The 16,079-nt window shown below is 55.9% G+C and overlaps 1 protein-coding gene across 3 annotated transcripts in view; it reads left to right on the top strand.

Annotated features, from left to right (window-relative positions):
• The window catches only part of LOC107324353 (uncharacterized), a 79,649-nt gene that overhangs the window by 9,610 nt on the left and 53,960 nt on the right, over positions 1–16,079 (top strand). For all 3 annotated transcript variants that reach the window (XM_085535685.1, XM_085535682.1, XM_085535684.1), the window contains exons 2-4: positions 4,909–5,058; positions 9,628–9,868; positions 14,748–14,919. In XM_085535685.1, the coding sequence (XP_085391811.1) occupies positions 4,917–5,058; positions 9,628–9,868; positions 14,748–14,919 (555 nt within the window). In that variant the 5' untranslated portion in view covers positions 4,909–4,916. The remainder of the gene's footprint in view (positions 1–4,908; positions 5,059–9,627; positions 9,869–14,747; positions 14,920–16,079) is intronic.

The following is a 16,079-nucleotide window of genomic DNA, read 5'->3' on the forward strand; positions in this document are numbered from 1 at the left end:
CTGGGATGTAATGGGATATAATGGGATATATGGGATGGACCAGGAGGAGTACCGGGATGGACTGGGAGGAGAACTGGGATATACTGGGATATATTGGGATATTCTGGGATATATTGGTCTGTACTGGGATATACTGGGATATAATGGGATATACTGGGATATATTGGGATATACTGGGATATATGGGATATACTGGGATATATGGGATATACTGGGTTGTACTGGGATATATGGGATATAATGGGATGTACTGGGATATATGGGATATACTGGGCTATACTGGGATATACTGGGATATACTGGGAGCAGCTGAGCTCATCTATGGGACCAGCAGGACCCCCTGGCCCCATAGGGGACAAGTCCCCTGTACATCCCCTATATGTTGCCTATATATCCCCTATACATCCTCTATATGTTTCCTATATGTCCCTTATATATCCCCTATGTGTTCTTTATACATCCCCTATATGTTCCTTATATGTTCCCTATACATTTCCTATATATCCCCTATGTGTTTCCTATACATTCCCTATATCTCCCTTATATATCCCCTATATATCCTCTATAGCATCCCATATATCACCCCATAGCACCCTATAGAGCCCCATAGCCCCCCATAGCAACCCATATATCACCCCATAGCACCCCATAGCACCCCATAGACCCCCATAGCATCCCATGTATCACCCCATAGCGCCCTATAGAGCCCCATAGCCCCCCATAGCATCCCATATATCACCCCATAGCGCCCTATAGAGCCCCATAGCCCCCCATAGCATCCCATATATCACCCCATAGCACCCTATAGAGCCCCATAGCCCCCCATAGCAACCCATATATCACACCATAGCGCCCTATAGAGCCCCATAGCCCCCCATAGCAACCCATATATCACACCATAGTACCCCATAGCACCCCATAGCCCCCCATAGCATCCCATATATCACCCCATAGCACCCTATAGAGCCCCATAGCCCCCCATAGCATCCCATATATCACCCCATAGCCCCCATAGCGCCCTATAGAGCCCCATAGCACCCCATATATGACCCCCTAGACCCCCATAGCCCCTCATAACACCCCATAGCACCCCATATATGACCCCATAGCCCCCCATAGCACCCCATAGCTCCCCATATTATCCCATATATGACCCCATAGCCCCACATAGAGCCCCATAGAGCCCCATAGCTCCCCATATATGACCCCCTAGCACCCCATAGCCCCTCATAGCACCCCATAGCCCCCCATATATGACCCCATAGCCCCTTATAGCACCCCATAACCCCCCATAGCCCCCCATATATGATCCCATAGCCCCTTATAGCACCCCATAGCCCCCCATATATGATCCCATAGCCCCTTATAGCACCCCATAGCCCCCCATAGACCCCCATATATGACCCCATAGCCCCTCATAGCACCTCATAGCACCCCATATATGACCCCATAGCCCCTCATAGCACCCCATAGCCCCCCATAGACCCCATATATGACCCCATAGCCCCCCATATATGACCCCATAGCCCCTTATAACACCCCATAATCCCCCATATTAACCCATATATGACCCCATAGCCCCTCATAGAGCCCCATAGCCCCCCATATATGACCCCATAGTGCCCCGTAGCCCCCCATAGCCCCCCATATATGACCCCATAGCCCCCTATAACACCCTATAACCCCCCATATTACCCCATATATGACCCCATAACCCCCTATAACCCCCCATATTCCCCCATATATGACCCCATAGCCCCCAATAACCCCCCCTATTACCCCATATGTGACCCCATAGCCCCCTATAACCCCCCATATTACCCCATATATGACCCCATAGCCCCTCATAGAGCCCCATAGCCCCCCATATATGACCCCATAGCCCCCTATAATGCCCTATAACACCCCATAGCCCCCCATATATCACCTCATAGCCCCCCATAGTGCCCCATAAACCCCCATAGCATCCCATATATATCACCCCATAGCCCCCCATAGCCCCCTGTAATACCCTATAACACCCCATAGCCCCCCATATATCATGTCATAGCCCCCCATAGCGCCCCATAGACCTGCATAGCGTCCCATATATGACCCCATAGACCCCCATATATGACCCCATAGCCCCTTATAACACCCCATAGCCCCCCATATTCCCCCATATATGACCCCATAGCCCCCTATAACCCCCCATATTCCCCCATATATGACCCCATAGCCCCCTATAACCCCCCATATTCCCCCATATATGACCCCATAGCCCCCTATAACCCCCCATATTCCCCCATATATGACCCCATAGCCCCTTATAACACCCTATAACCCCCCATATTCCCCCATATATGACCCCATAGCCCCCTATAACCCCCCATATTCCCCCATATATGACCCCATAGCCCCCTATAACACCCCATGGCCCCCCAATTACCCCATATATGACCCCATAGCCCCTCATAGAGCCCCATAGCCCCACATATATGACCCCATAGTGCCCCGTAGCCCCTCATATATGACCCCATAGCCCCTTATAACACCCCATAACCCCCCATATTACCCCATATATGACCCCATAGCCCCCTATAACCCCCCCTATTACCCCATATATGACCCCATAGCCCCTTATAACACCCCATAGCCCCCCATATTCCCCCATATATGACCCCATAGCCCCTCATAGAGCCCCATAGCCCCCCATATATGACCCCATAGTGCCCCATAGCCTCCCATAGCCACCCATATATGACCCCATAGCCCCCTATAACACCCCATAGCCCCCCAAATATGACCCCATAGCCCTCTATAACGCCCTGTAACCCCCCATGTTACTCCATATATGACCCCATAGCCCCCTATAACACCCCATAACCCCCCATATTACCCCATATATGACCCCATAGTCCCTCATAGAGCCCCATAGCCCCCCATATATGACCCCATAGTGCCCCATAGCCCCCTATATATGACCCCATAGCCCCCTATAACACCCTATAACCCCCCATATATGACCCCAAAGCCCCCATAGGCCCCTATATATGACCCCATAGCCCCCTATAACACCCTATAACCCCCCATATTCCCCCATATATGACCCCATAGCCCCCAATAACCCCCCCTATTACCCCATATATGACCCCATAGCCCCCTATAGCACCCCATATTACCCCATATATGACCCCATAGCCCCTCATAGAGCCCCATAGCCCCCCATATATCACCCCATAGCCCCCTATAATGCCCTATAACACCCCATAGCCCCCCATATATCACCTCATAGCCCCCCATAGTGCCCCATAAACCCCCATAGCATCCCATATATATCACCCCATAGCCCCCCATAGCCCCCTATAATACCCTATAACACCCCATAGCCCCCCATATATCATGTCATAGCCCCCCATAGCGCCCCATAGACCTGCATAGCGTCCCATATATGACCCCATAGACCCCCATATATGACCCCATAGCCCCCTATAACACCCTATAACCCCCCATAGCCCCCCATATATGACCCCATAGCCCCCTATAACCCCCCCTATTACCCCATATATGACCCCATAGCCCCCTATAACCCCCCCTATTACCCCATATATGACCCCATAGCCCCCTATAACCCCCCATATTCCCCCATATATGACCCCATAACCCCTCATAGAGCCCCATAGCCCCCCATATATGACCCCATAGCCCCTCATAGAGCCCCATAGCCCCCCATATATGACCCCATAGCCCCTCATAGAGCCCCATAGCCCCCCATATATGACCCCATAGCCCCCTATAATGCCCTATAACACCCCATAGCCCCCCATATATCACCTCATAGCCCCCCATAGTGCCCCATAAACCCCCATAGCATCCCATATATATCACCCCATAGCCCCCCATAGCCCCCTATAATACCCTATAACACCCCATAGCCCCCCATATATCATGTCATAGCCCCCCATAGCGCCCCATAGACCTGCATAGCGTCCCATATATGACCCCATAGACCCCCATATATGACCCCATAGCCCCTTATAACACCCCATAGCCCCCCATATTCCCCCATATATGACCCCATAGCCCCCTATAACCCCCCATATTCCCCCATATATGACCCCATAGCCCCCTATAACACCCCATGGCCCCCCAATTACCCCATATATGACCCCATAGCCCCTCATAGAGCCCCATAGCCCCACATATATGACCCCATAGTGCCCCGTAGCCCCTCATATATGACCCCATAGCCCCTTATAACACCCCATAACCCCCCATATTACCCCATATATGACCCCATAGCCCCCTATAACCCCCCCTATTACCCCATATATGACCCCATAGCCCCTTATAACACCCCATAGCCCCCCATATTCCCCCATATATGACCCCATAGCCCCCTATGACCCCCCCTATTACCCCATATATGACCCCATAGCCCCCTATAACCCCCCCTATTACCCCATATATGACCCCATAGCCCCCTATAACCCCCCATATTCCCCCATATATGACCCCATAACCCCTCATAGAGCCCCATAGCCCCCCATATATGACCCCATAGCCCCTCATAGAGCCCCATAGCCCCCCATATATGACCCCATAGCCCCCTATAATGCCCTATAACACCCCATAGCCCCCCATATATCACCTCATAGCCCCCCATAGTGCCCCATAAACCCCCATAGCATCGCATATATATCACCCCATAGCCCCCTATAATACCCTATAACACCCCATAGCCCCCCATATATCATGTCATAGCCCCCCATAGCGCCCCATAGACCTGCATAGCGTCCCATATATGACCCCATAGACCCCCATATATGACCCCATAGCCCCCTATAACACCCTATAACCCCCCATATTACCCCATATATGACCCCAAAGCCCCATAAACCCCATAGTGACTGTGTGTGTCCCCCATAGCGCCCCCTATGGACGTGCTGTGGGCGGTGGGTGCTCACGAGCGCCCCCTGGGGGTGACGGCGACCCCCGGCGTCTGCCCCCATAGCGACAGCGCCTTCAGCATCGACCCCAAAGCGAAGCTCAGCGCCCCCACAAGGACGGTCCTCCAAGGTAAGGGGGCGCTATGGGGCGCTATGGGGCCAGGATATGGGGTTGAGGGGGGTCTATGGGAGTCTATGGGGCCAGGATATGGGGTTGAGGGGGGTCTATGGGGTTCTATGGGGCCAGGATATGGGGTTGAGGGGGGTCTATGGGGTTCTATGGGGCCAGGATATGGGGTTGAGGGGGGTCTATTGGAGTCTATGGGGCTGGGGGGGATATGGGGTTCTATGGGGCTCGGGAGGTTCTATGGGTTTCTATGGGGCTGAGGACCCACCACGACGGTCCTCCAAGGTAAGGGGGCGCTATGGGGCGGTCCTCCAAGGTAAGGGGGCGCTATGGGGCAGTCCTCCAAGGTAAGGGGGCGCTATGGGGCCAGGATATGGGGTTGAGGGGGGTCTATGGGGTTCTATGGGGCCAGGATATGGGGTTGAGGGGGGTCTATGGGGTTCTATGGGGCCAGGATATGGGGTTGAGGGGGGTCTATGGGGTTCTATGGGGCCAGGATATGGGGTTGAGGGGGGTCTATGGAGTTCTATGGGGCCAGGATATGGGGTTGAGGGGGGTCTATGGGGTTCTATGGGGCCAGGATATGGGGTTGAGGGGGGTCTATGGGGTTCTATGGGGCCAGGATATGGGGTTGAGGGGGGTCTATGGGGTTCTATGGGGCCAGGATATGGGGTTGAGGGGGGTCTATGGGGTTCTATGGGGCCAGGATATGGGGTTGAGGGGGGGTCTATGGGAGTCTATGGGGCTGGGAGGGGTCTATGGGAGTCTATGGGGCTGGGGGGGTTCTATGGGGCTGGGGGCTTCTATGGGGTTCTATGGGGCTGAGGACCCACCACGACGGTCCTCCAAGGTAAGGGGGCGCTATGGGGCAGTCCTCCAAAGTAAGGGGGCGCTATGGGGCAGTCCTCCAAGGTAAGGGGGCGCTATGGGGCCAGGATATGGGGTTGAGGGGGGTCTATGGGGTTCTATGGGGCCAGGATATGGGGTTGAGGGGGGTCTATGGGGTTCTATGGGGCCAGGATATGGGGTTGAGGGGGGTCTATGGGGTTCTATGGGGCCAGGATATGGGGTTGAGGGGGGGGTCTATGGGGTTCTATGGGGCCAGGATATGGGGTTGAGGGGGGTCTATGGAGTTCTATGGGGCCAGGATATGGGGTTGAGGGGGGTCTATGGGGTTCTATGGGGCCAGGATATGGGGTTGAGGGGGGTCTATGGGGTTCTATGGGTCCAGGATATGGGGTTGAGGGGGGTCTATGGGGTTCTATGGGGCCAGGATATGGGGTTGAGGGGGGTCTATGGGGTTCTATGGGGCCAGGATATGGGGTTGAGGGCGGTCTATGGGGTTCTATGGGGCCAGGATATGGGGTTGAGGGGGGTCTATGGGGTTCTATGGGGCCAGGATATGGGGTTGAGGGGGGTTCTATGGGGTTCTATGGGGCCAGGATATGGGGTTGAGGGGGGTCTATGGGGTTCTATGGGGCCAGGATATGGGGTTGAGGGGGGTCTATGGGGTTCTATGGGGCCAGGATATGGGGTTGAGGGGGGTCTGTGGGGTTCTATGGGGCCAGGATATGGGGTTGAGGGGGGTCTATGGGAGTCTATGGGGCCAGGATATGGGGTTGAGGGGGGTCTATGGGGTTCTATGGGGCCAGGATATGGGGTTGAGGGGGGTCTATGGGGTTCTATGGGGCCAGGATATGGGGTTGAGGGGGCTCTATGGGGTTCTATGGGGCCAGGATATGGGGTTGAGGGAGGTCTATGGGGTTCTATGGGGCCAGGATATGGGGTTGAGGGGGGTCTATGGGGTTCTATGTGGCCAGGATATGGGGTTGAGGGGGGTCTATGGGGTTCTATGGGGCCAGGATATGGGGTTGAGGGGGGTCTATGGGGTTCTATGGGGCCAGGATATGGGGTTGAGGGGGGTCTGTGGAGTTCTATGGGGCCAGGATATGGGGTTGAGGGGGGGTCTATGGGGTTCTATGGGGCCAGGATATGGGGTTGAGGGGGGTCTATGGGGTTCTATGGGGCCAGGATATGGGGTTGAGGGGGGTCTGTGGGGTTCTATGGGGCCAGGATATGGGGTTGAGGGGGGTCTATTGGAGTCTATGGGGCTGGGGGGGATATGGGAGTCTATGGGGCTGGGGGGGTTCTATGGGGTTCTATGGGGCTGAGGACCCACCACGACGGTCCTCCAAGGTAAGGGGGCGCTATGGGGCGGTCCTCCAAGGTAAGGGGGCGCTATGGGGCGCTATGGGGCCAGGATATGGGGTTGAGGGGGGTCTATGGGGTTCTATGGGGCCAGGATATGGGGTTGAGGGGGGTCTATGGGGTTCTATGGGGCCAGGATATGGGGTTGAGGGGGGTCTATGGGGTTCTATGGGGCCAGGATATGGGGTTGAGGGGGGTCTATGGGGTTCTATGGGGCCAGGATATGGGGTTGAGGGGGGTCTGTGGGGTTCTATGGGGCCAGGATATGGGGTTGAGGGGGGTCTATGGGGTTCTATGGGGCCAGGATATGGGGTTGAGGGGGGTCTATGGGAGTCTATGGGGCTGGGAGGGGTCTATGGGAGTCTATGGGGCTGGGGGGGGTTCTATGGGGTTCTATGGGGCTGAGGACCCACCACGACGGTCCTCCAAGGTAAGGGGGCGCTATGGGGCGGTCCTCCAAGGTAAGGGGGCGCTATGGGGCAGTCCTCCAAGGTAAGGGGGCGCTATGGGGCCAGGATATGGGGTTGAGGGGGGTCTATGGGGTTCTATGGGGCCAGGATATGGGGTTGAGGGGGGTCTATGGGAGTCTATGGGGCTGGGGGGGTCTATGGGAGTCTATGGGGCTGGGGGGGATATGGGGCATCGACCCCAATGTGAGGCTTAGCGCCCCCACCACCACGGTCCTCCAAGGTAAGGGGGTGCTATGGGGCGCTATGGGGCCAGGCTGCCCTATATGGCAACCCATAGGGCTGTGGGTATATGGGATGTGTGGGGCAGGGATGTGACAATGGGGCGCTATGGGGCCAGGCTGCCCTATATGGCAACCCATAGGGCTGTGGGGTTATGGGATGTGTGGGGTTATGGGATGTGTGGGGTTATGGGGATGTGTGGGGCAGGGATGTAATACTGGGCCCTATGGGGTGATGCTGCCCCATATCGCCCCCTATAGGGCTGAGGGTATATGGGATGTGTGGGGTTATGGGATGTGTGGGGCAGGGATGTAATACTGGAACCTATGGGGTGCCTTGCCCCACATCGCCCCCTGTAGGGCTGTGGGTATATGGGATGTGTGGGGCAGGGATGTGACAATGGGCCCTATGGGGTGCCCTGCCCCACATCTCCCCCTATAGGGCTGTAACACTGTGCCCTATGGGGTGCCCTGCCCCATATCGCCCCCTATAGGGCTGTAACACTGTGCCCTATGGGGTGCCCTGCCCCACATCTCCCCCTATAGGGCTGTAACACTGTGCTCTATGGGGTGCCCTGCCCCACATCTCCCCCTATAGGGCTGTAACACTGTGCCCTATGGGGTGCCCTGCCCCACATCTCCCCCTATAGGGCTGTAACACTGTGCTCTATGGGGTGCTGCCCCACATCTCCCCCTATAGGGCTGTAACACTGTACCCTATGGGGCGCCCTGCCCCACATCTCCCCCTATAGGGCTGTAACACTGTGCCCTATGGGGCGCCCTGCCCCACATCTCCCCCTATAGGGCTGTAACACTGTGCTCTATGGGGTGCTGCCCCACATCTCCCCCTATAGGGCTGTAACACTGTGCCCTATGGGGTGCTGCCCCACATCTCCCCCTATAGGGCTGTAACACTGTGCCCTATGGGGTGCCCTGCCCCACATCTCCCCCTATAGGGCTGTAACACTGTGCTCTATGGGGTGCTGCCCCACATCTCCCCCTATAGGGCTGTAACACTGTGCCCTATGGGGTGCCCTGCCCCACATCTCCCCCTATAGGGCTGTAACACTGTGCCCTATGGGGTGCCCTGCCCCACATCTCCCCCTATAGGGCTGTAACACTGTGCCCTATGGGGTGCCCTGCCCCACATCTCCCCCTATAGGGCTGTAACACTGTGCTCTATGGGGTGCTGCCCCACATCTCCCCCTATAGGGCTGTAACACTGTGCCCTATGGGGTGCCCTGCCCCACATCTCCCCCTATAGGGCTGTAACACTGTGCTCTATGGGGCGCCCTGCCCCACATCTCCCCCTATAGGGCTGTAACACTGTGCCCTATGGGGTGCTGCCCCACATCTCCCCCTATAGGGCTGTAACACTGTGCCCTATGGGGTGCCCTGCCCCACATCTCCCCCTATAGGGCTGTAACACTGTGCCCTATGGGGTGCCCTGCCCCACATCTCCCCCTATAGGGCTGTAACACTGTGCCCTATGGGGTGCCCTGCCCCACATCTCCCCCTATAGGGCTGTAACACTGTGCTCTATGGGGTGCCCTGCCCCACATCTCCCCCTATAGGGCTGTAACACTGTGCTCTATGGGGTGCCCTGCCCCACATCTCCCCCTATAGGGCTGTAACACTGTGCCCTATGGGGTGCTGCCCCACATCTCCCCCTATAGGGCCGTTGCATTCGGGTTTTGCGGTGTCGGTTCTGCTCCGTTTGGATCCCGGTTCTTCGGTCCCGTTGTTATGGGTCCGGGATGGCGCCGTGGGGCGGCACTTGTGGGTCCGAGTGAGCCCCACATCTCTCAGCCTCATCTATGGGGCAGAGCGTGAGGATGAGGATGATGATGGTGATGGGGGCGGCCCTATAGGGCAGCACCGCCTGCACTTCAGCAACGTCCGCATCGCAGATGGAAGGTATGGGGTGGGACCTATAGAACCCTATAGATCCCCTATAGAACCCTATAGAGCCCTATAGGTCCCCTATAGATCCCTATAGAACGCTATAGAGCCCTATAGATCCCCTATAGATCCCTATAGAACCCTATAGAACCCTATAGAGCCCTATAGATCACCTATAGATCCCCTATAGAACCCTATAGATCCCCTATAGGTCCCTATAGAGCCCTATAGATCCCCTATAGAGCCCTATAGAGCCCTATAGAACCCTATAGATCCCCTATAGATCCCTATAGATCCCTATAGAACCCTATAGAACCCTATAGATCCTTGTAGAGCCCCTGTAGAGACCCATTAAGCCCTTTAGAACCCTATAGATCCCCCATAGATCCCCTATAGAGCCCCATAGATCCCCTATAGAGCCCTATAGAGCCCTATAGAACCCTATAGATCCCCTATAGATCCCTATAGAACCCTATAGAACCCTATAGATCCTTGTAGAGCCCCTGTAGAGACCCATTAAGCCCTTTAGAACCCTATAGATCCCCCATAGATCCCCTATAGAGCCCCATAGATCCCCTATAGAGCCCCATAGATCCCCTATAGAGACCCATTGAGCCCTGTAGAGCCCCATAGAGCCCTATAGAACCCTGTAGAGCCCTTTAGAACCCTACAGAGCCCTATAGATCCCTATAGAACCCTATAGATCCCCTATAGAACCCTACAGAGCCCTATAGATCCCCTATAGAGCCCTATAGAGCCCTATAGAACCCTGTAGAACCCTATAGAGCCCTATAGATCCCTGTAGAACCCTATAGATCCCCTATAGGTCCCTATAGAGCCCTATAGATCCCCTATAGAGCCCTATAGAACCCTGTAGAACCCTATAGAGCCCTATAGATCCCCTATAGAACCCTATAGATCCCCTATAGGTCACTATAGAGCCCTATAGGTCCCCTATAGATCCCTATAGAACGCTATAGAGCCCTATAGATCCCCTATAGATCCCTATAGAACCCTATAGATCCCTATAGGTCCCCTATAGATCCCCTATAGATCCCCTATAGATCCCTATAGAACCCTATAGATCCCCTATAGAGCCCCATAGAGCCCTATGGAGCCCCATAGAACCCATATAGAGACCCATTGAGCCCTATAGAACCCTGTAGAGCCCTATGGAGCCCTGTAGAGCCCCATAGTGACCCCATAAGGACCCCATAGCCCCATAGTGCCCCCATAACCCCATAGTGCCCCCATAGTGACCCCGTAGCCCCACAAGGACCCTATAAGGACCCCATAGTGACCCCATAAGGACCCTATATTACCCCTATAGGACCCCATAAGGACCCCATAGAGACCCCATAACCCCATAAGGACCCCATAGTGACCCCATAAGGACCCCATAACCCCATAAGGACCCTATATTGCCCCTGTAGGACCCCATAAGGACCCCATAGAGAACCCATAACCCCATAAGGACCCCATAGAGACCCCATAGTGACCCCATAACCCCATAAGGACCCCATAGTGACCCCATAAGGACCCCATAACCCCATAAGGACCCTATATTGCCTCTGTAGGACCCCATAAGGACCCCATGGAAACCCCATAACCCCATAAGGACCCCATAGAGACCCCATAGTGACCCCATAACCCCATAAGGACCCCATAGTGACCCCATAACCCCATAAGGACCCCATAACCCCATAAGGACCCTATATTGCCCCTGTAGGACCCCATTAGGACCCCATAGAGACCCCATAACCCCATAAGGACCCCATAGTGACCCCATAAGGACCTCATAACCACATAGCGACCCCATAACCCCATAAGGACCCTATATTGCCCCTATAGGACCCCATAAGGACCCCATGGAAACCCCATAACCCCATAAGGACCCCATAGTGACCCCATAGTGACCCCATAACCCCATAAGGACCCTATATTGCCCCTGTAGGACCCCATAAAGACCCCATAGAGACCCCATAACCCCATAAGGACCCCATAGTGACCCCATAAGGACCCCATAATCCCATAGTGACCCCATAACCCCATAAGGACCCTATATTGCCCTTGTAGGACCCCATAAGGACCCCATAGAGACCCCATAGAGACCCCATAACCCCATAAGGACCCCATAGTGACCCCATAAGGACCCCATAACCCCATAGCGACCCCATAACCCCATAAGGACCCTATATTGCCCCTATAGGACCCCATAAGGACCCCATGGAAACCCCATAACCCCATAAGGACCCCATAGAGACCCCATAACCCCATAAGGACCCCATAGAGACCCCATAGTGACACCATAACCCCATAAGGACCCCATAACCCCATAAGGACCCTATATTGCCCCTGTAGGACCCCATTAGGACCCCATAGAGACCCCATAACCCCATAGTCACCCCATAACCCCATAGTCACCCCATAGTGACCCCATAACCCCATAGTGCCCCCATAACCCCATAAGTGACCCCATAGTGCCCCCATAACCCCATAGTGCCCCATAACCCCATAGTCACCCCATAGAGACCCCATAACCCCATAAGGACCCCATAGAGACCCCATAACCCCATAGTGCCCCCATAACCCCATAGTGCCCCATAGTGACCCCATAACCCCATAGTGACCCCATAACCCCATAGTCACCCCATAGTGACCCCATAACCCCATAGTCACCCCATAACCCCATAGTCACCCCATAGTGACCCCATAACCCCATAGTCACCCCATAACCCCATAGTCACCCCATAGAGACCCTATAACCCCATAGGGCCCCCATAACCCCATAAGTGCCCCCATAACCCCATAGTCACCCCATAAAGACCCCATAACCCCATAGTGCCCCCATAACCCCATAGTCACCCCATAGAGACCCCATAACCCCATAAGGACCCCATAGAGACCCCATAACCCCATAGTGCCCCCATAACCCCATAGTCACCCCATAAAGACCCCATAACCCCATAGTGCCCCCATAACCCCATAGTCACCCCATAGAGACCCCATAACCCCATAGTGCCCCCATAACCCCATAGTCACCCCATAGAGACCCCATAACCCCATAGTGCCCCCATAACCCCATAAGTGACCCCATAGTGCCCCCATAACCCCATAATCACCCCATAGAGACCCCATAACCCCATAGTGCCCCCATAACCCCCTATTGACCCCATTGCACCCCATAGGTGGCACTGGGTGCTGCTGTCCCTGCGTGGTTCCCTGCTGACCCTACACGTGGACTGTCGCCCTATGGGGTCTCGCCCCACAGTGCCCCCATAACCCCATAGTGACCCCATAACCCTATAAGGACCCTATATTGCCCCTGTAGGACCCCATAAGGACCCCATAGAGACCCCATAACCCCATAAGGACCCCATAGTGGCCCCATAGCCCCATAAGGACCCTATATTGCCCCTATAGGACCCCATAAAGACCCCATAGAGACCCCATAACCCCATAGTCACCCCATAACCCCATAGTCACCCCATAGTGACCCCATAACCCCATAGTCACCCCATAGAGACCCCATAACCCCATAAGGACCCCATAGTGCCCCCATAACCCCATAGTGCCCCCATAACCCCATAAGTGACCCCATAGTGCCCCCATAACCCCATAGAGACCCCATAGAGACCCCATAACCCCATAGTGCCCCCATAACCCCATAGTCACCCCATAGAGACCCCATAACCCCATAGTGCCCCCATAACCCCATAAGTGACCCCATAGTGCCCCCATAACCCCATAGAGACCCCATAACCCCATAAGTGACCCCATAGTGCCCCCATAACCCCATAGTGATCCCATAACCCCATAGAGACCCCATAACCCCATAGTCACCCCATAGAGACCCCATAACCCCATAAGGACCCCATAGAGACCCCATAACCCCATAAAGACCCCGTAGAGACCCCATAACCCCATAGTCACCCCATAGAGACCCCATAACCCCATAGTGCCCCCATAACCCCCTATTGACCCCATTGCACCCCATAGGTGGCACTGGGTGCTGCTGTCCCTGCGTGGTTCCCTGCTGACCCTACACGTGGACTGTCGCCCTATGGGGTCTCGCCCCACAGTGCCCCCATAACCCCATAGTGGCCCCATAACCCCATAAGGACCCTATATTGCCCCTATAGGACCCCATAAGGACTCCATAGAGACCCCATAACCCCATAAGGACCCCATAGTGTCCCCATAGTGACCCCATAATCCTGTAGTGACCCCATAACCCCATAAGGACCATATATTGCCCCTATAGGACCCCATAAGGACCCCATAGTGACCCCATAACCCCATAGGGACCCCATAGAGACCCCATAGAGACCCCATAAACCCATAAGGACCCCATAGTGACCCCATAAGGACCCTATATTGCCCCTGTAGGACCCCATAACCCCATAAGGACCCCATAGAGACCCCATAACCCCATAGTCACCCCATAGAGACCCCATAACCCCATAAGGACCCGATAGAGACCCCATAACCCCATAGTGACCCCATAACCCCATAAGTGACCCCATAGTGACCCCATAACCCCATAGTGCCCCCATAACCCCATAGTCACCCCATAGAGACCCCATAACCCCATAAGGACCCCATAGTGACCCCCTAAGGACCCCATAAGGACCCTATATTGCCCCTATAGGACCCCATAAGGACCCCATAGAGACCCCATAAGGACCCCATAACCCCATAAGGACCCTATGTTGCCCCTATAGGACCCCATAAGGACTCCATAGAGACCCCATAACCCCATAGTCACCCCATAGTGACCCCATAACCCCATAGTCACCCCATAGAGACCCCATAACCCCATAGTCACCCCATAGTGACCCCATAACCCCATAGAGACCCCATAACCCCCTATTGACCCCATTGCACCCCATAGGTGGCACTGGGTGCTGCTGTCCCTGCGTGGTTCCCTGCTGACCCTACACGTGGACTGTCGCCCTATGGGGTCTCGCCCCACAGCCGCCCCACGGATCCTATTCAACCTCCTCGGCCGCCCCCACCCCAAAGGGCTCATCGGGATCGGGAAGCCACAAGGGGGGGGATTTCGGGTATGGGGTCTATGGGGTTCTATGGGGCTGGGGGGCTATGGGGCTGGGTGGGGCTATGGGGTTCTATGGGGCTGGGGGGGGATGTGGGGTTCTATGGGGCTGGGGGGGGATATGGGGTTCTATGGGGCTGGGGGGGGATATGGGGTTCTATGGGGCTGGAGGGGGATATGGGGTCTATGGGGTTCTATGGGGTTCTATGGGGCTGGGGGGCTATGGGGCTGGGTGGGGATATGGGGTTCTATGGGGCTGGGGGGGTCTATGGGGCTGGGGGGGGATATGGGATATGGGGTTCTATGGGGCTGGGGGGTTCTATGGGGTTGAGGGGTGTCTATGGGGTTCTATGGGGCTGGGGGGGGATATGGGGTTCTATGGGGTTGGGGGGGGATATGGGGTTGAGGGGGTTCTATGGGGCTGGGTGGGGATATGGGGTTCTATGGGGCTGGGGGGGGATTTCGGGTATGGGGCCTATGGGGTATGGGGGGGCTATGGGGTTCTATGGGGCTGGGGGGGGATATGGGGTTCTATGGGGCTGGGGGGGGATATGGGGTTGAGGGGGGTCTATGGGGTTCTATGGGGCTGGGGGGCTATGGGGCTGGGTGGGGATATGGGGTTCTATGGGGCTGGAGGGGGATATGGGGCTGGGGGGTATATGGGCTAAGGGGGGGCTATGGGGTTCTATGGGGCTGGGGGGGGATTTCGGGTATGGGGCCTATGGGGTATGGGGGGGCTATGGGGTTCTATGGGGCTGGGGGGGGATATGGGGCTGGGTGGGGATATGGGGTTCTATGGGGCTGGGGGGGGATATGGGGTATGGGGGGGCTATGGGGTTCTATGGGGCTGGGGGGGGATATGGGGTATGGGGGGGCTATGGGGTTCTATGGGGCTGGGGGGCTATGGGGCTGGGTGGGGATATGGGGTTCTATGGGGCTGGGGGGCTATGGGGCTGGGTGGGGATATGGGGTTCTATGGGGCTGGGGGGGATGTGGGGTTGAGGGGGGTCTATGGGGTTCTATGGGGCTGGGGGGGGTCTGTGGGGCTGAGGGGGGTCTATGGGGTTCTATGGGGCTGGGGAGGGTCTATGGGGCTGGGGGGGGATATGGGGTATGGGGGGGCTATGGGGCTGGGGGGGGATATGGGGTATGGGGGGGCTATGGGGCTGG

This window comes from Coturnix japonica, unplaced genomic scaffold (genome assembly GCF_054131305.1).
Source record: "Coturnix japonica strain WE unplaced genomic scaffold, WE-NBRP24 Scf152, whole genome shotgun sequence".
Lineage (NCBI taxonomy): Eukaryota > Metazoa > Chordata > Aves > Galliformes > Phasianidae > Coturnix > Coturnix japonica.